The sequence below is a fragment of the Vulpes vulpes genome, chromosome 8 (genome assembly GCF_048418805.1).
Source record: "Vulpes vulpes isolate BD-2025 chromosome 8, VulVul3, whole genome shotgun sequence".
Classification (NCBI taxonomy): Eukaryota; Metazoa; Chordata; class Mammalia; order Carnivora; family Canidae; genus Vulpes; species Vulpes vulpes.
In genome coordinates, this window is record NC_132787.1 from 80340038 (window position 1) to 80367097 (window position 27060).

At 40.5% G+C, this 27060-nt stretch overlaps 1 protein-coding gene and 1 non-coding gene across 9 annotated transcripts in view; one reads left to right on the top strand and one right to left on the bottom strand.

Moving 5' to 3' along the window:
- Positions 1 to 398: 398 nt before the first annotated feature.
- On the bottom strand, positions 399 to 473 carry LOC112935320 (small nucleolar RNA SNORD59). The gene has a single exon (XR_003238155.1). It is a non-coding gene; the product is annotated as a small nucleolar RNA SNORD59 (small nucleolar RNA).
- An 11684-nt stretch (positions 474 to 12157) lies between these two features.
- MAP4K3 (mitogen-activated protein kinase kinase kinase kinase 3) overlaps positions 12158 to 27060 on the top strand; it is a 183473-nt gene continuing 168570 nt past the window's right edge. For 6 of the 8 annotated variants that reach the window (XR_012003160.1, XR_012003161.1, XM_026018984.2 and 3 more), the window contains exon 1: positions 12158 to 12553. Coding sequence is in view for 4 of the 8 variants with exons in the window: in XM_026018984.2 (XP_025874769.1) it covers positions 12458 to 12553 (96 nt within the window). In the remaining 4 variants the exon portion in view is untranslated. The remainder of the gene's footprint in view (positions 12554 to 27060) is intronic. The other 2 variants (XM_072767247.1, XM_072767246.1) reach the window with 2 other exon arrangements.

Below are 27060 nucleotides of genomic sequence, written 5' to 3' on the forward strand. Positions count from 1 at the left end.
AACCCATTATTTCTTCTTTTTCTCCTTCTGCTGCCTGAGTGTTGGTCATTTCACAGTTCATTACTATTCTCTCTCTGGGAAAATAAAAGCAAATGTAGCTCCAACTAGTATTTTCAACTTTCTATATAAATGTTTTGTAGGAAGGATAATAATTATTGGTTTATATGTCACTTTTCTTTAATAGTATTTGGTTGGGTTCCACTGGGCACTGGGGAAGAATTTTAAAAGTTCAAGACATTGTCCCTGCTCTTAAGGCTCTTACAATATAATTGGAGAAACAAAGTTTGTGTTCAATAAACCAAATATTAATGCAAGGCAATATATATTTAAACAACAACATGAAAGAATTCTGGTCATACAAACATAGTGTACAAAGGAACTTTATTTTTTTTTCTACTCCTTCTCAATACCTAATATGTGGCTTCAGCATACTCAGAAAAACAAAAGTCATTTTGATAAAATCATCATAGAATACAAGAGTACCTTCTAGACCTACAGAACTTTATGGAGCATAGCATGGACTAACAAGATTGCCACAGAAATTCTCAATAAGGTAGTGAGACTTGAATTAAATATCAAAAAATGGATGGAGTTTCAACATGAGAAAAGGGGGAAAAAAGAAATTTCTGCACAAAGAAAAAAATCCCAGAATTCCAGGATTGAAGGCCCCTATATACTTTTAAATGAAATATTTCGAGCCTACAGCATATAGGAAATATAATATGAACTCTCCTTTCCCACCAAATTTTATCAAATATTTGCTTTTTGCCATATGTGTTTCAGATCCACTTTTAAGAGGGGACACAGATTTGGCTAAAGGCATCTACATACTCTATCATTCTCCTTCTTCAGCAGAGGTAACAACTATCCTGAATTTGGAGTTATTATTACAATGAATATTTTAAAATGTTTATCACACTTAGAAATGTGGACTATTGTTTCATGGGTCTGAAGCTACCATAAATGGTAGCATGCTTTACGTATCTTCTGCCACTTTCTTGTTTTCACTAGATATTTTTTTTTTAGATTGATGTATATTATAGCTCTAGTTCTAGTTCATTTATTTTAACTACAATATAGTATTCCACTGTGTGATCATACAATTTACTGAACCACTCTCAGGTTGATGAACATTTAGGCTGTTTCCAATTATTTTCCTATTATACATGATGCTTCAATGAATATTCATTTACATGTCTCCTTATGCATTTAAGGGAGAGTTTCTTGGATATATATAGAGAGAAGTGGAATTGTTAAATGAAAGAAAAGGGCCTCTTTAGTTTTAATAGATATTGCTAAATTGTCTTCCGATGTAATTGTACCAATTTATTCTCCACTCAGTAGTGTATAAGAGTTCCCGGATCTTCCTTATCTTGCAATTCTGATGACTACATCACTGACTTGGAACTGCCAGAGTACCCTGGAGTCAATTCTTCCTGTAATCTTGCTGTGTCAGTGATGCTCCCAGATGGATCTCGTTATGAACTAGCCTGGCCTAGGCTTAGAAGAGAGATCCATCCTCTCAGAGAGAACTGGGAAAGAGTAAAGCAAGAATGATATAATGGCTGAGGATTGCATGCACATTTTAACCATTTTTGCGTTTCCTCATATATAGCACAACCTGAATCTCAGTAAGCAAGGCTCAGTAGATGTTCAATTAACTGGATCTAATCATTAATCCTGATCTGTTTCTGTCTTTCACTTCTCTAACCTTCAATTTCCTCATCTATAAATTAAGGATGATAATAATTTAAGGAATCATTCCAAAGATAAAATAAGTTATAAATGTAAAAACATGTATACCTTTTAAAAAGCAATGTAAATTAAGTTGTAAAAGATTTGAAAGCTGTTTCTGTGTCATGACTTCTTAGTATGACCAGATAACATTGTAGCAGTTCAGAACCATTGCCAAATTTCTCATTGGCGTTCTTCTTGCAACCCTAACAAGTCCTGGTGTCCCACCTACGTCAGACACTGCTTAGGATCACAGTAATTTTAAAAAGGTATTCCAACCTTTGTTTATCTTTATTGCTCTCAAAGAACATCAGAGGAAGCCATTTATGGTTACAGAGGCACACTTGCATTCCATTCTATTCCCTCTAGTCTTATATATAACCTCTAAACTCTTTCTCTAGAACCCAGTTTGTTGGTATTTTTGGCCATCTCCCTTCTCCCTTTCTTTCAACACTTTAAAGGTTTACTTAGCTCCTTCTGGCTTACTTATCCTTCTCTTCTCACTTCTCCACTCATGTCTCTACTCCCCTTACCTTAAATTCTGCATACAAATATATCAAGCTAGGACAGGCTAGAAAACACTGCCTGGGAGAAGAACAGGTATTCATATCTTAATAATCATCCCAGAGCAGAAGTTTTTGTTATGGAAGTCAGTAACACTATTTTCACTTTGAATGTTTTTTTTAAAAAAAGGTTCATAAACACTTTTTGCTCCTTTTAAGTTGTTCTCTCTTTTTCTTAAGAAGGATTGTGCAGAGGGAGAGAGAGAGAGAGAGAATCTCAAGCAGGCCCATCGTGGGGCTCAATCTCGTGACCCTGAGATCATGACTTGAGCAAAAATCAGGAGTCCAATGCTTAACCCACTGAGCTACCCAGACTCCCCTAAGTGGTCCTTAAAAAAAATGAAGGAAAGAAAAAAAGGTTGCTCACCATTGCTCTACACTCTCAAACTTTTCACTTGGAGTACCCCATGATTCTACCATCTTTATTTCTATGACTCACATTTACACATCATGATCTAATTGCCTTTTGCACTTCCTAAATCTGTCACTGCCCTTTTGATGTCCCCTCCTTGATGCTCTTTCATCTCCTCAAAATTAACATGCTTCAAAGTAAACTCTTATTCATTCCAAATTTAGTTTCCCTTCAGGACTTCCATATTTCCATTGTTGGCATTTTAAGAGGCATGTTTATTGCCCAGGTGTAGTATTATTAGAAGAGGAAGAGAATGGGGACAGAGACACTAAGAGACTTGCACCATGTAGCAGAAAACAGACCACATTCAGATTTGCAGACATGATGTTGGATTGATTTGGAATGACTGGCAAGTGCTCTCCTTAGGTGAGAGGTAAACCCTAAATACTGGTATCAGCAACTTAAGAGTGTTACACTTTTTGGCATTAAAAGTTCATATAGGGGAGTGGAGGGAAGGGTAACTAGGTGATAGGCATTAAGGAGGGCATGTGATGTAATGAGCACTGGGTGTTATATAAGACTAATGAATCACTGAACTCTATCTCTGAAACTAATAATGCACTGTATGTTAATTAATTGAATTTATATTAAAGCAAATAAATAAAAGTTCATTTAACATTTTCAGATATTGGCTCCCAGATATTGGGGCCACATTGAGCTTGAAAAAGGCTATTTACAAACTTCATTTGGCAGCTTAGCCATTTGTAAATAAAATACAAAGCAGCAGGGAAATGGTTCATGAGTTTCCTTCCTTTTGTTATTCTATCAACACATGTTTAAACTATCCTGATGGTGTCAGATGTTTAGCTGGGAAAGTTAATACTAACACATGAGTCTTGATTTAAACATATATATTTTTTAAAGTATTTTTGATTGACCCAAATGATCAGATTCCAGGCAAAGTTTTGACTCTAATACTGAGAAGAGGTATACCTTGATCCAAATGGGCTTTGCTATGAGCTCAGACCCTGCCAATGAATCCAGCTCCTGGGCCATTGATCTGGGTCAGTCTGAGACTTGGGCTATCTATACATCACCTTGAATATGACCAGGGAGTAAAGAAATAATGGAAATCCCCTGGCAAGCTATTTGAATTATTTAACAGAGCTTTTAAATTTTTTTTTTAATTTTTATTTATTTATGATAGTCACACAGAGAGAGAGAGAGAGAGAGGCAGAGACATAGGCAGAGGGAGAAGCAGGCTCCATGCACCGGGAGCCTGACGTGGGATTCGATCCAGGGTCTCCAGGATCACGCCCTGGGCCAAAGGCAGGCGCCAAACCGCTGCGCCACCCAGGGATCCCTTAACAGAGCTTTTATTGCTACTTTTTTGTCTGTTTTGATCAAGAAGACAAACCTTCAGTCCAGGTTTAAACCAAATTAGAAAATAATTAATTAATTAAAAAAATAAATTAGAGGATTTTTTTTTTTCACAAAGAGATGAATTTTCTAATTTATAAGCAGATTGCTTTACTACAGGTTTTGTTGGGAGTAGGGGTTGGAGTCCTCCGAAGGGAGGAAAAATAACTAGAACAAAGCTTCATTAAAAAAAAGACCGGTAGGATAACACTCTGGGCAGTAATCTACTCCAGAAACAGTGTATGTAACCACATTTGTTCTAGACTAACTTGATCTGGTCCAACAGTGGCCTCACTCTGTATTTGGGAACAAAGGTACAGGGCAATACACTTTAACTGGGGAGATCAAAGGGGAACTGTAGGCTAAATATTATGTAAAAGGAAACCAGGGAAACACTATGCTCAAATCGATCATGGGATAAAAGATGAATACAATCAGGAGTTTCATCAATTAGATTATCTCAGCATCTCTCAATCTCTCACCCAGCCTGTATTCCACCTATACTTCCTTGCAATCCTTCCATACTTTGTCATCTATTTTTCACACAGCCTCAAGGATTAGCTGAGTCTAAAAAGGTATCAATTACCCCCTTTTAAGGGGGTGCTGGCCAAAGAGCACCCCCTTAAAATCCTGGCTTCTCAACAAGATTGGAAGTTCTTATCTATCTAAGCAAGGTTAGAGGCTTCTGTCTGACTTTTCTTTGCAAGATCTCACCTGGAAGCAATATTGGGTAGAAGTACAACAAAACCCCCTGTGTTTTTGTTGTTGTTGTTATATATGGGTTGGTGATGAGAAGATGGTATCTGGTCTGATAAACTGTTGACAAGGCAGGAACTTTACAGTAGGATGCATGAGACCGGGTTTCCTGTCCCTGACATTTTATGGCAATGAGGGTTCAAGAATGCCTCTGATGATCTGATCCAGAGGGAAGCAATTATGAGTTTGGGGGATTTTCTTTTTTTTTTTTATATTTTAAAGATTGTATTTCTTTATCTGAGATAGCAAGAGAGTGGCGGGGGTGGGTGGAGGGGACAGACAGAGGGAGAGGGAGAGGGAGAAGCAGACTCTCCGCTGAGCAGGGAGACTGATGTGGGGCTCTATTCCAGGACCCAGAGATCATGATCTGAGCCGAAGGCAGACACTTAACCGACTGAGCCACCCAGGCACCTCCAGGGTTTTGGAGATTTTAAAAATTAGGACCCAGGGCCAGGTTTGGATTTGAGGATTGTATAATCTCAATGGCATCCCCTGGTGTCAAGCAGTACAGTGACCCTGAGTTGTTGTGGCTATAAAAAACCCTGAAAGTTTAGGCTATAATAGAGTGTTCAAATAACAGATAGTTACAATTTTGCCATAGTCAACATTGACCAAACTGCATTTGGAATACTGAACTCACTTCCTGGTGCCAAATTTTAAAAAGATATTAATGAATTAAATGTGTTCATAATAAGGGAATCTAGATGAGATGTATGAAGATTATGATGTATGGGAGAATATAACTAAGAGGAGACACAATAGTAGAAAAAGGACTATGAACTTCAATAATTAGATTGGCACTCACCTCCATAATGACAGATCTGATTAAACTTTTCTGTCTCTCTCTTCCTTAATCTCTCTCTGGAATTTAACTCAGCTTGATCACTCTTAAAATTCCCTCCTTTACTGCATTGATATCAATTGTACTAGTTCATCAGATGGTAAACTGAATTTGAAATGCAAGATGCACATGTGAAGGGTAAAGAGGAAAGGGAGCAAGAGTAGGAAGGCTTTCAGACTGCAATGCATGGCTTAAAACTTGTGAAAGGAGAGAAAGAAGGAAGAAGGCCTGGGGAGGAAGAGCCTCAGTCTGCAGGGAAGCTCTGAGACTAGATCAGTGATGCCAATAGGGTGCCCCATTGCAAAGGTTGTCCAGTAGAGGAAATTGCATTGGGGAGGAATGACTGGCTGTGCTCAGTCACCAGTTGGGAGCATCTGGGGAGATTGAGACCTCTGCATGAAGGCTGTGATGGATGCCAAAGGCATGGTGGCTAGAGGCTGTCAGTAATTCACACTCCTTACAGCATATGCTTCCTTGAAGGGAATCCTAAGTGGTGCACTCCTATGGCTACCACACCATTCCATCTCCACATATCATATTGGATCTCACCTTCCTAGCCTCCTTTGCTAGATTCTCTGCCTTTGCTCACAGTTTAAATGTTGGGGTTTTCTAGGAACCCATTTTCTGTCTATTTCATTTATTTTCCCTACGAAAATTCATCTCAACCCACAATTCAAATACATGACTGAAGGGGGATGCTGAGTTCATATGTTAACTCAGACCATCTTTTTTCTCCTAGCTGGACTGCTACAATGGCCTCTGAACTATTCTCCTAACTCATCTCCAGTCCTGCCACCTGACTGCAACTCATTCTCCATCTGTAGCTGGTGGAGTATGTCTAAAGAGCAAAAGAGATCACCCTGCTCCTGTGCTGAAAACCCAACAGCACTCTTAAGAAGAAATGCCTGGACGGCTGGGTGGCTCAGCGGTTGAGCATCTGCCTTCAGCTCAGGGTGTGATTCTAGTTTTGGGATCAAGTCCCACATCAGGCTCCCTGTGAGGAGTCTGCTTCTCTCTCTGCCTCTCTCTGTGTCTCTCATGAATAAATAAAATTTAAAAAAAAGGAAATGCAAATTATTTAACATAATTTACATGCTCCTTAATGGACCAGTCCTCGCTTACCACACTAGCCTCTCCTGCTACTCTCCTTAAACAGAACTACTTTTCTTTGGACGTAACCACTGTACGCTTGGTATGGAGTATAGGTATTTGCTTGCCTAATTCTCTACTTGTCTTTTAAGTCTCAGCCTAGAGGTTCCTTCCTCTGTGAAGTCTTCCATAACCTGTGAAGACTAGATTTGGTACCCTTCTATGCGATCCTAGGAACTATGTGATAAAAAGCGGGTGGACTCTTGGTTGTGAATCTACAGAGGGTAGTGAAACCCCACTTGGGTGCTAAGCATTGGAAATAAGAGGAACAATATTTTATATATCAGAACTTGTCTCAGGGTATATCCTATATGAGATAGAAAGGAATACTATGATAAATAGTTTGGTGTGGGTGACAGTTCTCTCAAGGACATGATAGACAAACATTCTCAATCCAGTCACTCCCATCCCCCACCCCAGGCCAACCCTAGACATTTGGAAATATGTGCGACTATTTTTGTGGTTGATGTCAGTGTGGCTGGGAGCAGTACTGAAATAGAGGACAGCCCCACACAAGGAAGAGTTGTCCTACCCAAAGTGCTAATAAAACCTCCATTGAGAAATAACTGTGCTGGGACATGTGCAAATTTGGGAGAACTGAATTGCTCAGAATATCAGGGTGGAAGCTGAAAGCTTATACCTGAGGACTTCCATCTCCACCTATTCCCCATGCAGAGCTCCACCTTACCTGTAAGTAAATGTTGAATATATTATTTTAAAAAAATATTTAAAGAAAAATTTAAATATATATTGGCTTGAAAAAGAGCCAAATTGTTAGCCTGATGTAGGGCTTGATTGTTAGCCGAAGTAGCACCTAACCTCTCCTTCTGGCTCTGCTTCCCTGCACCCTAGGACTCATCTCATTGTAAAGGAATTATCTGAGAATTTGTCTGTAACCCAACCATGCCTTGTTACACGGTTAGAACCTAATATAGTGTTTGGAACATAATAGATACTTAATAACTCCTAAACTATGACTCTCAACATTTAAAAATTAGCCCTGACATCCTAAGTTTCAACTCTATATTTTGTCACCAATTTTACGTTTCTAGTTGAGCATCTCCACCTTAACAGATATGAAGCAGAATCATTTACTTTGACTCAAGACTAAAATCCTCCCCCAAATAACCCTGATACCTCCTACTATGGTAAATACTATCACCCTCTTGGGACCTTCCTGTTGTCTAAGCCTACACGTCACCCATTGTTTGCCTGCTTCCTCACCCCTTCAAACCTTCAATTCCACCTTCTAATGATCTTTGTGTTCTTTCTCTTCTCTCTGGTTTCAGCATCCTTGGCCTTAAATCAGGTTCTCTTATATATATTATTGCATTTGTTTCCTAAATAATATCTCCATGCCCATCCCCATGACTGTCATCCTTTAAAACCTAAAATAGGTGGGTGGGAGATTAGGTTAAATAGGCGATGGGGCTAAGGAGTACGCTTGTCGTGATGAGCATCGAGGGATGTATGAAATGGTTGAATCACTATATTGTACGCCTGAAATTAATCTAACCCTGTAAAAAAAAATAGTTACACTTATACCAATAAATAAATAAATAAATAAATAAATAAATAAATCATTCTAAAAAATATTCAAAATAATAGTAATTAGTACTTTCTGGGCTTGCTGTGGCCCAGGCACTACTGACTTTAAAATGTATTTTATTTATTTATGTTTAAAGATTTATTTATTTATTTATTTATTTATTTATTTATTTATTTATTTATTTAAGGGACAGAGGGAGAGAAAGCATGAGTGGGTAGAGGCACAGAGAGAATCTCAAGCTGACTCCCTGCTGAGGGTGGAGTCTAACTCAGGGCTTGACTCCATGACCAAGGAGATCATGACCTGAGCTGAAACCAAGAGTCAGATGCTTAACTGACTGAGCCACCCAGGTGCTCCTTAACATACATTTTAGTTTTGACTCCAGAGCAGCCCCATTTTGAAATAACTGTTGAAGGTCATTCAGTAGGGGACAGAGATAAGATATGAATCAGGTAGCCTGCCTGGCTCAGAGCTGTGCTAGACTAGGCTATATAACATCCTGGAACTCTCTGTCGTTGCTTCACATATATCTGGGTCTGATTCTCCTCCTCTCGTGGATGACCTGGTTGTAGGGTCTTTTTCTGAGCTAAGGCTTGCTCCGTGTTCCTTTCTCAGAGCTCTTGGCATACTGAAATGTGAATGGTGATTATGAAGTCAGTAAACCAAAGAAGCAGATCCAACGGGTGGTTAGACAGAAGTCCTGAGACTAAAACTGAAAGTTGGTTCAGAGACTAAAGAATCCCTAAGCTACAGACTGATAAAGGATGGGCTAAGAGAAGGGTGGTCTGGATATACTGTCCATCTTGGCCTTTACCTGCTCCCTACAGTGTGATGCTTACCACAGGTGGGTGCTTTAAGGGGGTAGGGCTAAGCAGCCAGCCTGGAGTGTATGACCTCCCCTTTATTTCTCTGGCTAACTCCAACACATTCTTTAAGATTTAGCTTTAACATCCTTCCTATATATCACAGTTTTGTGAGACTGCAAACTCCCTGAGAGCAAGGCACTGTGGTTTTCTTCTCTATTTTCTGTACCACTAGAATCTAATAATCTTTGACTTTTTTTCTTTTGAGGTTAATCGTTGACTCTAAATGCATGACAAGGAGGCAGGTATTGATGTAGCATAAGAGAAATTTTAAAAAGTATACTGTAAAGCAGAGTATGGGTTAGTGGCTAAGAGGAGTCAGGCCTTTGTGTCTTATCCTCTGCTCAAATTTCAACTTCCTTTACTTTGAGCCAGTTTAATCTGCCTATACCTCAAAAAATGATAATACCTATGTCATCAAGTTGTTGTGAGAATTAAATGAGATAATACACGGAAGTACTTGGCTCAGTTGCTGGCACTGTGTAGGCACTTAGTAATGTTAGATGTGACTATTGTTTTTGTTGTTATTATGATCATTCTCTAGCACTATCTTATAACAAGGTGAGTTGCTTTGGGGAGCAGTGAATTTCCTTTTATTGAAGGTATTCAATTAGCAATAAACTCAGGAAAGATGGTATAGATGCAGTTCTTGAATTGAAAAGAGTAGATGACTTCTAAGGATGTTTCTAATCATAGAAGAGGGAAGCTATTTCTCGGATTCAAAGAAAGTGTGATCATTAGTCTTCTAGCAACGTTGAGGAGCATTGGAATAGGAAAAACAAAGACATCAGATTTGGCATCTGCATGTATATTATACAAAGAACAAAATATTTTATGCTTTGTGAGCAGTTAATTGCAAAAGCCTTTTTATTTATGCTGTAACCCTATGGCAAATCAGGCCCTTACATGAAAATCAATCCTTTTTCAAAAGGACTAGCTTGGCCCTGCCAAAATGGAACAAACAAAACCTTAAAGACCGGTTCAGCCCTACTGAAATGTCTTTTCTCTTTGAAACAAGTCTATTAGTGATGCAAATGCAGTTATCTGCACAGATGATAATCCCAGCAAACAAAATAGTGAAACCATTACCAGGTTCTTGTGCTGAGAATTTGGCTTTCCTGTATTGAAAAGGCAGAGAAAAAGAGCAGAACTGATTCCTATTTGGGATAGTTTATTAGGTCTGCTTATCTGAATCCTGGACTAATTATTCTCATGTTTGGCTTAAAGTGACCAAACAATTCTTCAAATGTGGACAAACTGAAGAAAGGCTTGCAGTCTGGGTTCCCAGCAAGTGCCATAAACAGGCAAAAGCAAGAATGGAGTAACATTTATACTCAGGAGTTTAATTCTCAAAATACCAGAGCCTTAAGGTAAGATCTATCATGGGTAGAAAAAAAAAAAAAAAACATGATAAGGACTCATATGTCAGTAATTTAAGTTATATGCACGTATTAACTGATGCTTTAATTAAAAATGAAGGGATCCCTGGGTGGTGCAGCGGTTTGGCGCCTGCCTTTGGCCCAGGGCCTGATCCCGGAGACCCGGGATCGAATCCCACGTTGGGCTCCCGGTGCATGGAGCCTGCTTCTCCCTCTGCCTGTGTCGCTGCCTCTCTCTCTCTCTATCATAAATAAAAAATTAAAAAAAAGTGTTTGAAAAAAAATGAAGACAATTGGAAGGTTACTTGAGTAGGCGAACAGATGGTCATTTTCCAACATCTTCTAGTCAATAGATACTCAGATAAACAACTTCTTTGAGAACTTAATAAATATGCAATCTTACTGTAGGCAAAGTTGATTATACTTATTTTATCCTTAAGAGGTTTGGGCATTAGGGAACACTAGTGGTCAGAAGGTGCGGTGCCTACGGATATTAGGAAGACATTTCTGAAACAAAACTCCAAGTGGTACCGTCCAAGTGGCCATCGATTAAAGCTTGATTAAAGCTTTTGGAAATGCCTAGTGGACAATTTATTGAGAACTGAAAATTAACCCACGTTCACATGCTTGCCTGCACGGATATTAACAGCTGGAGCTGGTGTCCACATAGATTGGCTGTTAATGCTCAGAATCTGGGTCTCACGCAGGGTGGGGTTGTGGGTAGGTCAACCAAAGAGCTTCCGCATCATCCTTATGTTTACACTTCAGGTGCAGGACGGATCTTGTTCACGCTCCACCCTCCACAACCTCTCCCTCGCAAGGTTGCTCCACAGCTTGGGCTGACCCGCCCGGGTCTTTGATAATCCAGCGTCTCTGGAGAAGAAGGTCAATCACTGCTTTAGTTCTAGGCTCTGCCTGCTTCCCACGCCCTGCACTGGGGCTGGCGGGCGGCCTCTCAGCGTGTTTTTCCCCCAGAGCTTCCCACGCCCTCTCCACTCCACACGCCTCCTGGCTGCTCTCCAGGCCTGCCCTCTTCTGCACCAAGCAGGCCAGTTCCAAGGGCCCAGTGTCGGGTATCCAAGCTAGCACGGCTCACTCCTCTCAGGGGCTTTCCTCATGGCCACTCCTCTGCAATCCCAGAAAATCTCTGATGCTCGGCTGTGTCCTACGTATAGATGCTTCAAAAAAAATAAATAAATCGGGGACACTGGCTGTCTTGCAAATTAAAACTATACCAGCAGCTTACGGTTGGGACGTTGAGAGGGCAACATCCAACTTTGCCGTTCGGGTGAATCAGCAGCGAATGGGAGCTACTTTCCACCACCCCACGGCCCCCTGCGGGGCGCGACGCTGTGCGGGGTCCGCGGCTGCCGGGCCGCCCGCCCGTCCGCCCACGCCCGGCAGGCGCGCGGAGCCGGAGCGCGCACGGGGCCGCACGCGCGCGGGGCCGGGAGCGCTCCCTCCGGGATCGCGGCTGCGCAGTCGGGCCGGAGCCGGGAAAAGGGGGAGGAGGGTGGAGGAGCCGGAGTAAGGGGAGGGGGAGGAGCGGCGAAGGCGGAAGCCATGTTGGAGTTGCACCCCGAGCGAGGGGCTGCGAGCGTTCTCCTCTCCTTGTGGGTGTGACCCGGGTTCGGCGCGGCGGCGGGCTGCGGGGGCGGGGACGGTTAGCCGGGGCGGCGGCGGCGGCGGCGGCGGCGGCGTGAGAGGAGCGGCGGCGGCCGCAGCGTGGAGCCGGCCGATTGTGACCACCGGGGGAGCAGGGGGCCGGCCGCGGCTCCCCCTCTCCGTGTGGCCCCCTGAGCGCCCCCCCTCCCCGGCCCGGGAGGGAGGCGGGGGGCACCCGGGGCCCGCCATGAACCCCGGCTTCGATCTGTCCCGCCGGAATCCGCAGGAGGACTTCGAGCTGATTCAGCGCATCGGCAGCGGCACCTACGGCGACGTCTACAAGGTGAAGGCGAGGGGCCGCGCGCCGCGGAGGCCGCGGGGTCGGGACCCGCCGCGGGGAGGGCGGGGGGCGCCGCTGCCGCAGCCGCCGCCGTCTGGGCGCCCGCGTCGGCGCTGCCCCTCTGAGGGAGACGCGGGCGCCCGGGAGCTGTGGGGGAGGAGGAGGAGCAGGAGCAGGAGCTGGAGCGGGCGCCCGGGGCTCCGCTGCCTTGGAACGAACAAAGGGCCAAGCGGGTAACCCCGAGACCTCGGGGCGCTTACCTGAGCGCTTCCCTGGACGCGAGCGGGCCGCTCTCCTCAGCACAGCGCGGAGTGGGGCTTGTCGTTTGTTGCATTGACCGGGTCAGTGCGACGGCCCCGCTGGCGGGGGGTTTGGCGTATGTCAAACCTGTGTGCGTCCGACGGAGCTGGGACGGCCCGCCGTGTAGGTCTGCGGCTCCTGCCCCCACTGCCACAGCCGCCCCCCTCAGCCTTTTGCCTCTTAGCATCCGCATGCCATCTTTTAATTTTCCAAGTAAAAAAAAAATTTTTTTTCCCAAGTAATGACTTTCGTTAGTAGTTAAAGAGATCTCGTTAGTATAATTTTTCTTTTTTTTTTTTTTTTTACCCCTGTTTTGGAGGATAAAGCAACTTTGTTTTCTCCAGATGGAATTGGACTATGATGCCTCATTAAACTTGTTTTTGTCAGTGACACAGAAGATTCAGCTTTTTTTTTTTTTTTTAAAGCGAATTGAATACTCAGGAAAGGTAGTGGCTTGACTAGGTTAGAATTCACAAATTCAAAGTCCATTAGTCGTACAGAATTACTGTTGTAGAGGGACCCCTTTTAAATGTGGGAGATAAATCACTCTTTCCCCGGCCAGCTCAACTCTTGGCCTCGCAGAGACTGCCAGGAAGCGGGTAGTGCCAAATGTGGCAGCAGTCTTGATTTAGTTGTGGATCTTCTTACTGGTGACTGAAGTGGAACTCCTCTTGTTTCACATGACATCTGAGGATGCACAGAGAAACTTAATTTTACTTTGGAAAGTTTAGTCCTAGCTAAACTTCTTGTTTAGCAGTAGGTTTTTGGCTTTTACTTCAGTATAACACGTATGGCCACTCACAATGCGGCTAGGATTCTGCATTTGTTTTGTTTCGTGGTTGATTCGCCTTCTGTCATCATTTGTCTCGTCAGTTTTTCTCATAAGATAGTATAGGCGGTTTGTGTACACCTATTGTGTATAAGGTACTGGACATGTAAGCACTTGGGTTGTAGCAGGAAAAGAGACCTATTCCTAAGTCTTACTTGGAGTTTATATTTTTGAGGGAGCAAGAAGAACATTAAACGACCATTTGGATAATTATTTTATTGCAGTTTTATTTTGTGCTGCCCAGGAGAAAAGAAGATTAGGATTAGGGTTATGAAAGCAGAAACAGGAGGACCTGATCTCCTTTGGGGAGTCAGAGGCAGTGGGGAGAGAAGATTATGCCAGATAGAGCATAATCTGAGAAGGCTGTGAGGACCCAAGGAACCAGGGTAAGGATTTGAAAGACCTCAGTGGCCTGAGCAGTCAGGAGAATAGGTCATACAGGCCTCTTAGGTCCTTTAAGGAGGTCAGATTTTTCTCTAGGGCAATAGGGAGCCATTGCAGGGTTTTATGTAGAGGAGTAAAATTAGATTTAAAAGATCTACTTTGCTGGAGTGAAGATTGGAGAGGAAAAGAACAGATAGGCAGCCAGTTAGGCAGCCATTGTAATAGTCCAGGTAAGAATAACCATGGCTGTTTTGGAATTGGTAGTGATTATGAAAGTTGAAGCGAATGGATCCAAGTAGATTAGAGCTGGTTAAGGGAGTCTAATTACATTCAGTTGGGGACACCTGAGTGGTTCAGTGGTTGAGCGTCTGCCTTCGGCTCAGGGCATGATCCTGGACTGGAGTCCCAGGATCAAGTCCCACATCAGGCTCCCTCTGCCTGTGTCTCTGTCTCTCTCTCTCTCTCTCTGTGTCTCTCATGAATAAATAAAATCTTTCAAAAAAATTACATTCAGTTGAAAAGTTAACTAAACTTTAATGTGTAAGTCCTAGGTGGCAGTGTGTACAGTAAGTTCTTTTCAAGTTCTTTACAAAAATAATTGGCCATGTATTTACTATATTTAGAAAAAACAGCTGGTATTTAAGCCACATGATTAAAAAGTAAAAAAAAAATTAAAGCCTGTAATTTCCTGAGGACATCTAAGTCCAATACAGGTATAAGTTGATTACTCTTGTCATCTGTTTAAGGTAATGATAATGAGAACTAACATTTATGGAGTGCTTATTATTTGCTAGGCACTGCTCTAAGATTTTCCATGTATTAATTTATTTACTCCTTGCAGCAACCCTATGAAATAGATGCTCTTATTAATTCCATTTTGCATTTGAGGAAATTGAGGCACAGGGAAATTGCAGTAATTTGCCAGAGTTGGCAAGTGGCAAAGCCACAATTTGAACCTTAGCCTTTTGAGACTGCATTTAAAAAAAAAAAAAAAAAATTAAGTCAGAGAGCACAAGCAGGGGAGGGAGAGAGGGAGAAGGACAAGCAGACTCCCCACTGATCGGAGAGCCCCACGGACTGGATCCCAGGACCCTGAGATCATAACCAGAGCAGAAGTAAAATGCTTAACTGACTGAACCACCCAGGCCACCCAAGACTTAACAGTAGCAGTACTGCCTCTATAAAGATGGGATATGAGCAGATAACATATTACTGAGTTTCCAGTGGAGAAATTAAGGCACACCTGTAGTTGAGCACATTGAGTTGTAGCCACTCTGTTAGAGTGGATCTTTAAGTAGTAGTTGGAATACCTAACTCCTGCTCTGCAGCCAGGGCTCATTGTTTTTGTAGAGTCTGCCAAGTGGACATCAGATAATAGATGCTTGATCCCTGCCTGCCAGACTCTTCCCATACCAAGGGCCCAAAGCAGAGAAACTCCGTGTGGTTTTTGGCATCATACCCCCTCCTTGCTAAATAACCTAAAGCTTAAGCTGTTTGTATTCTTGTCTGTAATCATGTCCATGTATAAAGATAACAGATTTTTTGTATTTGTTTTGCTGTTTTAGATTTTTCTTATTTATACAAATTGTGTTGATTAGAGAGGAGTGCATTAGAGGGTTTGTTTTCAAAAGCCAGTATGTATAATTTGCTCCTTAATTTGTGTTTAGGTGCTAAAAATGGAATGATCACATTAATAAGAGATCTAATTATTTATAGTCATTCTTAGAAGGTGGGTGTTTCAAGGGATTTTTATTTTAAAAACTATCCTACCCAATGAAATAATACGCTTACTTAAGGTGGCATGGTTTAGTTAAAAAGCACTGAAGTAGAATGTGGAAGATCTAAGATTTATTAGCTATGTGGCCTTGTAAAATTAGCGCCTCAGCTGTTTTGTTGTGAAGGTGTTATCGCTCATATGCCTTTCTGTTTTTGGTGTTAGATAAATGACTTGAGTTTTACTCAACAAATAAGTTTTCATTTTTTCTAGACTGAAAAATATACATAAATATAGTATACACTTTCTCTGCACTATGTTAAAGTACGTGGGAAATACAGTTTAAAAAAAAGGTCATACTTTTAAATGTCCTGTAACTATGCCCTTCATCTGTGAGATGAAGTATTTGTAGCAGGGGTTATCTAGGGAACTAAGACTTGACTAGAGAGCTCAATGGTTGGGCCTCAGGAGGCCCAGGAAGCCCTCTGAAATTAATAGGTTTAATATTGTGTGCGTGTGTTTTTCTGTAGAGATGGCTTATGGCATTCATTACATTTACAAAAAAGAAAAGAATGAAAAACCTCTAGGTTTGTCATTTCAAAGAGTTCTCATGGAGAAATTAGGTAGTCTTATGCCAGATCACATTATCAACATTTATCTACATTAATCGTATTTTCACAGGCAGTTTTTCAGTTGGATTGGTCTTATTCCTACCCCATGTCCTGATGTTTTTCTAGATTTATTGCTAGAGACCAGCAGAAGATACTAAAGCTGGAGATGGGGTAAGACAAGGAAGTTTGAAGGACCAGTCTTAATGTTTCTGCAGAAGTATCTGGTCTAGTCTTAAGACTTAACCTTGATCCCTGTGAACGATTCCCAGCTGCCTCCAGCTTATGCTTCCTCATGAGCTCTCCCCATTGTCTCCACCTGACCTCTTCACAGACTACATCTGCCTCCAAATGGGCCTTTCCTTGTATCCCACTTTTGTCAAAAGCTCCAACTGTTGATAGTTTGCTAAGGCTTGGGGCATTGGAATCATCTCTTATCCTGGACAGGAGTGTAGGCATTTCAAAATGTGGTTGGGAAGCTCCGGGAAAAAGATTACTCTGAGTATACTAAAGGTTCAGAAGTCATATGGTAAAGAAACTGGTTAAGTGTTGCTTAACCAGCAAACTCCAAACTTACTTGACTGCGGGATTCTTTTTCTTTGTAATACATATTGCTTGTTCTTAGAATTTGTGCCTTGTAGAGAACATGCTTTGGAAATGTCAATACTGATTTTATCAGTGTGTGTTTGGAAGCCATTACTGGTGAAGCAGAGGCTGCAATGTTGCTAAGCTCCAAAGTAACATTCACATGGTACTGTATGTAAACAGAGTCTCTGTGAAAGCTGACTGAAGAAAAATGGAAGATTGGGCAGTGAAATGAGGAAATTAATTTGTTCAAGCATTTAGTGAATTGTGTTTGCTTATTTGTAGTTCTGTATCTTTTCAAGGTGTTCTGATTAGTATCATCAAAGATTAATTCTTTCATTATAGTCAGTGTTTATAAGACTGGAAAACTCAGTTCTGAAACCTGTTGAGAAACTTGAACACCTTAAGCATTTAGAAAAGAAGAGCTGAAGTAAAATACAGTGTGATCGGGAGTATGCTTATTTTTTTACTTTCATGGAGGACAAAGTCTAGAGGAACCTGAGGAAATGGTCCTAAACTTCAGAAAGATTGTGCATTTAAGGTAAATTAAGGTAGAATTTTCCAGCATCAGTATTTATTTGAGATGGAAAGTGACAGTGGAATGGATTGTGAGTTTCTCTTGAGAGCTTTATTTATTTATTTTTAAGATTTTATTTGTTTATTCATGACAGAGAGAGGGAGGGAGAGGGAGAGAGAGAAAGGCAGAGGGAGAAGCAGGCTCCATGCAGGGAGCCCAATGTGGGACTCCATCCCAGGTCTCCAGGATCACACCCTGGACTGCAGGCGGTGCTACACCGCTTGGCCACTGGGGCTGCCCTCTCTTGAGAGCTTTAAAAATACAAAAGAGGTTATCTGACTTTAATATGGATCTGATTCCCTGAAGGAAGTGTTTGATTTGATGTGTATATGTATTTACTTGTGAAAGAACATCTAATACATTATTTTGCATTGAGAGTGAATAGTTGCTAGTTCTCTTGAGAGTACAAGGAACAACTGTCGTACATAGAATAGCTATAATATGAAAGGAAATGTGTTAGGGACTGTGAGTGGAGTAGCAAAAATGACAAGACATGGCACTTGGTATTTATAGGGACATAAAACGTGTACCTATTTTAGCTATCATAGTTTGAGATCAAAACCTTGTTGATTTCTTTTCTAGCGTATTAACATCTTACTGGCTGAGATTGTCTAGACACTCCATAATCTGAACAGCCGACCTCTCTGTAGCTTATTAGTAAAGTGGTTTAAGAGCTGAGTGAGCTGGGTTCTGGAGTCAGACTGCCTGGCTTCAGCAAGTATTAGCCATTTACTTTCATTCTTTTCTCTGTGCCTCAGTTTATTCAGTTGTAAAGTAGCAATGCTTAGAATAGCGTTTAGGACTGTGCCTGGTACACAAGACTGTAATCATTAATTGCTTCTATGGTCTAGTATTACTTACTATTATGTATTTTTCCTGCTACTGCTCTAACATACCCTGCTTCTCATGTACCTGCCTTAGGGTTTTTGTACTTCGTGTTCTGTGCCTGAATTCTGCCCTCCCCCAATAGCTGTATGGTTTGCTTCTTCTGTTCCCTTGGGTCTCAACTCAAATGTCACCTTTCAGTGTGTTTTTCCTTACCACCCTATAGGAAACAGCACCCCACTCATTTTCTCTCATTAGCAGGAATGGATCTAGATTTTGTGGAGCCTGGAGTTTATACAGCTTTGAGGGCTCTCATTAAGTAAACAAATAAATTAGAATAAAAAATTTGGTATGAAAGTATTTATTTAGAATGAGAAAAGGTGTCCCAACAAAATGCTGTAACCTTAGAGTCAGGTCCTTTTCTTCTGAGATCTCTATGTATTTACCCAGAAATGCTCCCATAAAATGCTCCCTATTAGCATCCTGGCTGCTACTGGTCACCTCCTATGGCATTCTGCATTTCCCAGTAATTCTCAGCACTCAGAGAGGCTCATGCAAGTGAGGGAGGCTGAACTTTTTTTAAGTTGTTAGCTTTATAGAAAATTTACCTCTGCTCTTTACCTAATTTTCATTTTTATTATGACATCTGTCACCTTATATTTAGTTGTGTATTACCTTTCTCTTCCCACCATAGTTTAAATCCGGGAAGCTGATGGTTTTATTCTGTTCATGCTGTGTTCTAGAGCCTAGAAGAGTAACTGGCCCATATTAGACTCTCAGTGCATATTTGTGGAATGAGTGAATTAACTGACATGAAGAGGACAAACCATATGCTACGTGAATTTAGAGAAAGGAAACCGTTTCTGATTGGGATAAATCATAGGTTTTACAGAGAGGACATTGGGCTTGACCTAGAGTTCTGGCATAGTGGGTACAGAATGAATTAAGCATTTTGAATTATTATTAGGCCTAAAGTAAATCAGTAGGCCTAATGTATCTTTTGCATATTAAGTGATGGTCATACCTATTTTGTGCATATGAAGACACTGTCATTTTAAACAAAAGACCTTTAGTGACTAGTGAATGTATGTAGCTGTTACATATGGTTTTATTTTGTTTTGTTTTTAATAGTATTAGGATTTTAGGAAAGGATTTTTTTTATTGGAGTTCAATTTGCCAACATATAGAATAACACCCAGTGCTCATCCCATCAAGTGCCCCCCTCAGTGCCCGTCACCCAGTCACCCTCACCCCCTGCCCAACTCCCTTTTACCACCCTTGTTCGTTTCCCAGAGTTAGGAGTCTCTCATGTTGTGTCTCCCTTTCTGATATTTCCCACTCATTTTTTCTCCTTTCCCCTTTATTCCCTTTCACTATTTTTTATATTCCCCAAATGAATGAGACCACATAATGTTTGTCCTCCTCCGATTGACTTATTTCACTCAGCATAATACCCTCCAGTTCCATCCACGTCGAAGCAAATGGTGGGTATTTGTCGTTTCTTTCTTTCTTTTTTTTTTTTTTTTAAAGATTTTATTTATTCATTCATGAGATACACAGAGGCAGAGACATAGGGAGAGGGAGAAGCAGGCCCTGGCAGGGTGCCCGATGTGGGACTCGATCCCCAGACCCCGGGGTCAGGATCTGAGCCGAAGGCGGATGCGCAACTGCTGAGCCACCGAGGTGTCCTGTATTTGTCGTTTCTAATGGCTGAGTAATATTCCATTGTATATACATATACCACGTCTTCTTTATCCATTCATCTTTCGATGGACACCGAGGCTCCTTCCACCGTTTGGCTATTGTGGACATTGCTGCTATAAACATTGGGGTGCGAGTGTCCCGGCGTTTCACTGCATCTGTATCTTTGGGGTAAATCCCCAGCAGTGCAATTGCTGGGTCATAGGGCAGGTCTATTTTTGACTCTTTGAGGAACCTCCACACAGTTTTCCAGAGCGGCTGCACCAGTTCACATTCCCACCAACAGTGCAAGAGGGTTCCCCTTTCTCTACATCCTTTCCAACATTTGTGGTTTCCTGCCTTGTTAATTTTCCCCATTCTCACTGGTGTGAGGTGGTATCTCATTGTGGTTTTGATTCGTATTTCCCTATGGCAAGTGATGCGGAGCATTTTCTCATGTGCTTGTTTGCCATGTCTATGTCTTAAGAATGGATTTTGTTCATCAAAACCAAAAGACCTTAGATTCAAGTGATGAAAACATGTTTATTTTCTGCTTTAGCTTCATTTTTCAGTCTTTTTTGTTCTGGAAGATGCCACTTTTCAGAGTTCCAGGCTGCCTTGACCTGAGATTATAGGTTTGGATTTCAGTGTACTGCTTACCTTAGTCCTTAAACTCTTTAGAAGAATTTTAGATTTGACTATGAATTTTAGTTATGTTCAAATAAGACATTTGTTTGATTAAAGTCTTGTTAGGAGTTTGAGATGGTCATCCACCTTCTCCTGCTCAGAGAATCTTCCTCTATAGGGCAGCCCTGGTGGCCCAGCAGTTTGGCACCGCCTTCAGCCTGGGGTGTGATCCTGGAGACCCGGGATCGAGTCCCGCATCAGGCTCCCTGCATGGAGCCTGCGTCTCTCTCTGTGTCTGTCTTGAATAAATAAAAATAAAATCTTTAAAAAAATCTTCCTACATTGCCTGTAGAGTACAAACTTTTAAACCTAATATTCAAGGCACTGTCCTTTTTGACCTCTGGCCCCCGAAAAATGAATTAAGATTAGATAGTTGAGAGCCAGCAGGGGGAGAGAGGAAGTGGGCAGAGGAGGGAATAAGGGCCTTGGTATTCACAGGTATGTGTAACTACCGGGATGGGTAAAGGCTTGGAGACTAGAAGAGGGGATTCACTAACACAGAAGGCTTGTGTTGGGGAGCATGGAGAAATATTTGTTAGGTAAGGTAGGGCCAATTTATAAACTTGGAAACTAGATAAAGTCACTTAGATATGAAATGGTAGGACTTTGGGAACTTGAAAGGTTTCTCTACAAGGAGTGACGTTGAAGTGCTGTGCTCAGGATTATCCTGGCAATCATGATGAGAATGGATCAGAAAGGAAAGATGGAGTTATCTGCTAAATAGAATCTGTGATTCTCAAATTTTTGGTGTCAGAGCTCCTTTATGCCATTGAGAACTTCAGGTTTGTGATTATGTCAATATCTATTGCTGTTGACCATATTAGCAATTATACCTGAGAAGTTTAGTATTTGGTTAAGTAAGAGTCTCAGTTCTACTTCTTCATTATTCTGTTGGGATATTCTGTTGACATAATATGAAGAAAATCTGGTATCTCGTATGTATTTGGAAAACAGTATATTTTTTAAAGATTTTATTTATTATTAAGAGACAGAGAGAGAGACAGAGGCAGAGACACAGGCAGAGGGAGGAGCAGGCTCCCTGCATGGAGCCTGACATGGGACTCGATCCCAGGTCTCCAGGATCAGGCCCTGGGCTGAAGGCACATGCTAAACCGCTGAGCCACCTGGGCTGCCCTGGAAAACAATATTTTAATAGCCTTCTCAGATAATCGTGGATATTTTCCTCTGATACTTTTCACAATTTGACAGTTTATAACTTTTTAAAAGTTAGTTGGTGGGACGCCGGGGTGGGTAGCAGTTGAGCATCTGCCTTCAGCCCAGGGCATGATCCTGGAGTCCTGGGATCGAGTCTCCCACATCGGGCTCCCTGCATGGAGCCTACTTCTCCCTCTGCCTGTGTCTCTGCCTCTATCTCTGTGTGTGTCTCTCATGAATAAATAAATAAAAATTTAAATAAATAAATAAATAAAAGTTAGTTGTTATGTGGAATCCAAGACCATATCATGAAGTTTTCCTCCCGGCTATGTTAAAATGATTATTAGTCTCTCTTGGACTTAAATGGGTCTTTTTTTACCCATGCATGATTCTTTTAACATACATTGGTCATTTGGAAAGTAGAGATTCACTGAGTTATTCAGATCTCCCATAATTTCCATATTTCATTATACAGTATCAAAAATAATTACTCCTTTCATCAGAAAAGTTTAAAAGTATTGATGGTACATAGAAGTTTTCCAAGATTCAAATTTCTGTTTTTAAGGAACTAAATTAAATGTATCACAACCAAATACTGTTGGGTTTTTTCATTGAAGTGACAGATTTGTTAATTCATTTTCAATAAAATGTCAGATATCTAAGCATGAATAATCAATTTGTCAGTTCTTTCCAATAAAAATGATGTCCTATGGAAAAAGTGGCTAGTGCAATTTGCAACTCAAAATCACAAATGCTGTTCTTTGAACCAACCATTGCATTGTACTTTGGTATGCAATGGGAGGGTTTTATGTATTTAATAAAATAAAATATCAAAATGACTTGTATTAAGGGTAAGGAGTTAATACAGTTAATAATGTTTATGTTTCAATAAGGACATTCTTCAGTGAAACTGGCTTATTTTTTTTCCTTTGAGTGCATGGCAGTGAAGAATACAGTGATTGGTAGTACATTGTGGGACACTGCTTTGATTGGTGCCAAGGCACCAGCAGTTTTAGAACCATTGCTTTTGCTCTCTTGTGCAAATGTCAACACAATTAAAGAGGGCAAATAACATTTTTATATAGTTATGAAAATTATTTTGACTTTTCAACCGTCAAGAATCCCAGAGGCTCTAAGGGATTCACAGAATTGTGCTAGAAGATTATGTGGAGTAAACTAAGGGTGAGGTTAAGTGATGATGGAGCAGACAAGATGAAAAGTAGTAAAAAGAATGGAAAGGAAGGAACTGATGAAAAGCATCTTGGAGAAACATTTGATGGGGCTTTGTGAAGAAATAGGAGGATGGAGAAAGATGATTTGAAGAGAACTTCAAAATTTTAAACCTGAGGAGCACATAAAATATTTGTTCAAATAAATTAGTAGTGGGAGAATGATATCAGTTACAAAGAGGGAGGAACTGTGATGGAAACTGGGATATTTCTAAAGAGATATCTGTGAGATTTTGTTTCATTTTTTTGCTATAGTTTCTCTGAAGAAACTAATAGAGTGATGCTTCCTTTCTCTGTGGAGTATGTTCTTTAGCAGGTCTTTAGAACTAATGGAAATTGATAAGATCAGTACTTTTCTCTCAGCTCTTACTGAGGGATTACTAGGAAGACCTGCAAAGATGTCTTCCTGTCAAACAGTGCTACAGATTTGGAAGGTAATTGATGTAGGAATTAGTGAGTAGAACAGTAGAATATGGGCTAGATGTTTTTATTGTGGCAAACATTTTTTAAAGACTTACTTTTAGAGAGGGAGAGAACACAGACAGCAGGGAGGGGCAGAGGGAGAGAACAGAGTGTCTCAAGCAGACTCCACTCTGAGTGTGGAGCCCAACGTGCAGCTCAATCTCATGACCTTGAGATCATGACCTGAGCTAAAACCAAGAGTTGGATGTTTACCTGACTGCACCACCAAGGTGCCCCTATTGTGGCATACATTTAAATATGTTCTTGTTTTGTTAATATGGCATATATATGTTCATAATGCATTTTAAAAAATAATGATCTAACTCCCAAGAGATAAATATTCTGAGTATTTTGATGTATTTTCTTGTGTTTTATAGACAAATATTTTACAAAGCTTGTATGCTATTATATATTTCTAAGATAAAATTGTAGTTTATTTACAGTGAAATGAATAAATCTTAAGTATTTCAATTAGAGGAGTTTTGACATAGATACAGCTGTGTAACCCACAGCCTTATTAAGGTAGAACATTTCCTTAACCTCAGAAAGTTCCCTTGTGCCCTTTCCCAGTCGGTTTCACACCCCCTCCCTCATAGCAATCTTTGTTCTGATTTCTGTCCCTGAAAAAACTCTTTTAGAACTTCATGTAAATGAGGGATGCCTGGGTGGCTCACTGGTTGAGCGTCTGCCTTCAGCTCAGGGCGTGATCCTGACTGGGGTCCAGGGATCGAGTCCCACATCAGGCTTCCTGCATGGAGCCTGCTTCTCCCTCTATGTCGCTGCCTCTCTCTCTCTCTCTGTCTCTCATGAATGAATAAATAAAATCTTTATTTTATTATTTTTTTAAGATTTTATTTATTCATTCATGAGAGGCACAGAGAGAGAGAGGCAGAGGCAGAGGGAGAAGCAGGTTCCTTACAGGGAGCCCGATGTGGGACTCGATCCCAGGACTGGGGGATCACGCCCTGAGCCAAAGGCAGATGCTCAACTGCTGAACCACCCAGGCGTCCCAGTAAATATCTTAAAAAAACAACAACAACAACAAAAAAAAAAACCCAAAACAAAGAACTTCATATAAAACGAATTTTTACAAATTGTTACAAATGAATTCACTTAGCACCTTTGATGATACATGTGTGGGGATATTCTGAACTCTGTTTTGTTCTTTTGAACATGTATGGGGATATTCTGAACTCTGTTTTGTTCTTTTGAGCTCTCTGGCTTACTTCTACCAATTCATCACTGTCTTGCTTACTACAGCTTTATGGATTGTCTTGGATTCAGATAGTGAGTTCTCCAACTTTGTTCTATTTTTTCAAAATTGTTTCATCTATTTTAAGTCTTTGTTTTTTCTGTATGAATTTTAGCATCACTTTTCTTTTTTTTTTTAGCATCACTTTTCAAATCATAAGAAAGCTTGCTGGGATTTTGTTTTAACTTTTTATTTTGAAATAATTATAAACTCATAGGAAGTTGTAAAAAGAGTTCAAAGAGATCTTGTGTATAGCAAATATCCAACTTCTTCCAGTAGTGACTGCTTTATATATGATGCATTATCAAAATCAGGAGCTTGATTTAACACAGTGCAATTAACTAGACCTTAGATTTCACCACTTTTTGCATGCCCATTTTTTTTCATGACTTTGTGCATAATTTTAAGACATTTTATCATGTAGATAGCCTCCTGGGATTTTATTGGGATTATGTAGCTCAATTCTTGGAAATTTGAGATCTTAACAGCATTGAGTCTTCTGATACATGAATATGTTATTGCTCTCCATTTATTTAGATCTTTATCTTATTGCTTTGCTTTTATTTTTTTTAACTTCTAAATTTTATCCCTAGCCTTTTCTCTTAATATTGTAGTAAAGATAATGACTCTGTAATACTTCAAGATGGTGCGGTAATCAGAATGTGAGCCACATTTTCAGTTTTTATTAAAATCTTCACTGTATTAGTGATGTCTGACTTCCTTTCACTTGACCTTGTACATTTTAGCTCTGAGCATGTGGACTCCTTTTAAAATTGGCAAAAGTGAAAAGAAAAGAAAATGGGAAATGACTTTAAAATCTGTTCACTTTAGCGTTCTTATCTAAAGATCAAAGCAAAGTCTTTAAAAATCTGAGAAATTTTTATATGAGATATGTATTTATGTGTGCATATTTTGCAGATTTCATATTTTTTAACTTACTGAAGAAAAATAACTTAGTTTGCTTCCTTCTTAAGTGAATAATGAACAACATTGTGCCAGATTGTTTAGGAGATCCTAAAAAATTTCTCTCTGATTTTGAGGAGCTTATGCTAAATCAAAGATTTAAGGAATTTCCTAAGGCAGTATTTTAATAATTAAAAAAGCAATGATATATTATAAATTCTATAGAAATTCAGTTTAAGGGTAAGATGAGATGGGGTTAGTCTGGTAAAGACTTTCTGGAAGAGTGTGTCTTGACCTAGGACTTAAAGAAATACGGGGTTTGCGTTTGTAGAGAACTGTGGGAGAAGCCATTCCAAAAGAGTAAAAACAGGTAAAAATACTGCTGTAGGGGGGTGCCTGGGTGGCTCAGCTGGTTGGGCATCTGACTCTTGAGTTCAGCTTAGGTCATGGTCTCAGGATTGTGGGATTGAACCCTGCATCAGGCTCTACATTTAGCATGGAGTCTGCTTGAGATTCTCTTTCCCCCTGTGTATGTGCATGTGCTCAATCTGTCTCAATCTCTTTCTCTCTCCCCCGTAAGTTAATTAAAAAAATAAAATCTAAAAAAAAAAAAAAAATAGTCCCGTGGGACCAAAGTGGGCAGAGGTTACAGATAGCCATTCTAACTAAAATAAGGGTCTGTAATAGGAAATGTGATAGATAATGTTTCAGGGACCCAAGATACAAATGAATGTCAACTGAAGAATTTGAACTCATTTGATTTATAGTATAAAGTTTTCCAAATTCGTTAAGGCCAGGCTTGTCTTTCTAACCTTAGGTTGCTGTTTGGATGTTATTCAATGCATTTTCCTTTTATTTCCCCCTCATTCCCCTCTATTGAGTTAAAAGTGATACATTTTATTTTTATACTTTTGGTGAAATTTCAACATGCATAAGATTAATATTTCTGTTTTCTGGTAAGTACATGAACTTTGGAGTACTTTAATTCAGTTACTTTCTTCCTTTTTGTGTTGTTTTTTACTTTGGTTCTACATTGTTTTATATCTCCTTGATTAGTGGTTTTTTTTTTTTTTAAAGATTTTATTTATTTATTTTTTTGAGAGAGAGAGCACAAGCAGAGGGGAGAGGGAGAAGCAGACTCCTGGGTAAGCAGGGACCACAATGCAGGGCTCAATCCCAGGACTGTGAGATCATGACCTAAACCCAAGGCAGACGCTTAACCAACTGAGCTGTCTAGGGGCCCCTCTCCAATAAGTGTTTTTTAACATTATTTTATTACAGAAAGTTCTTCTTTACAATTTACCTATATGTGTTTTCAAA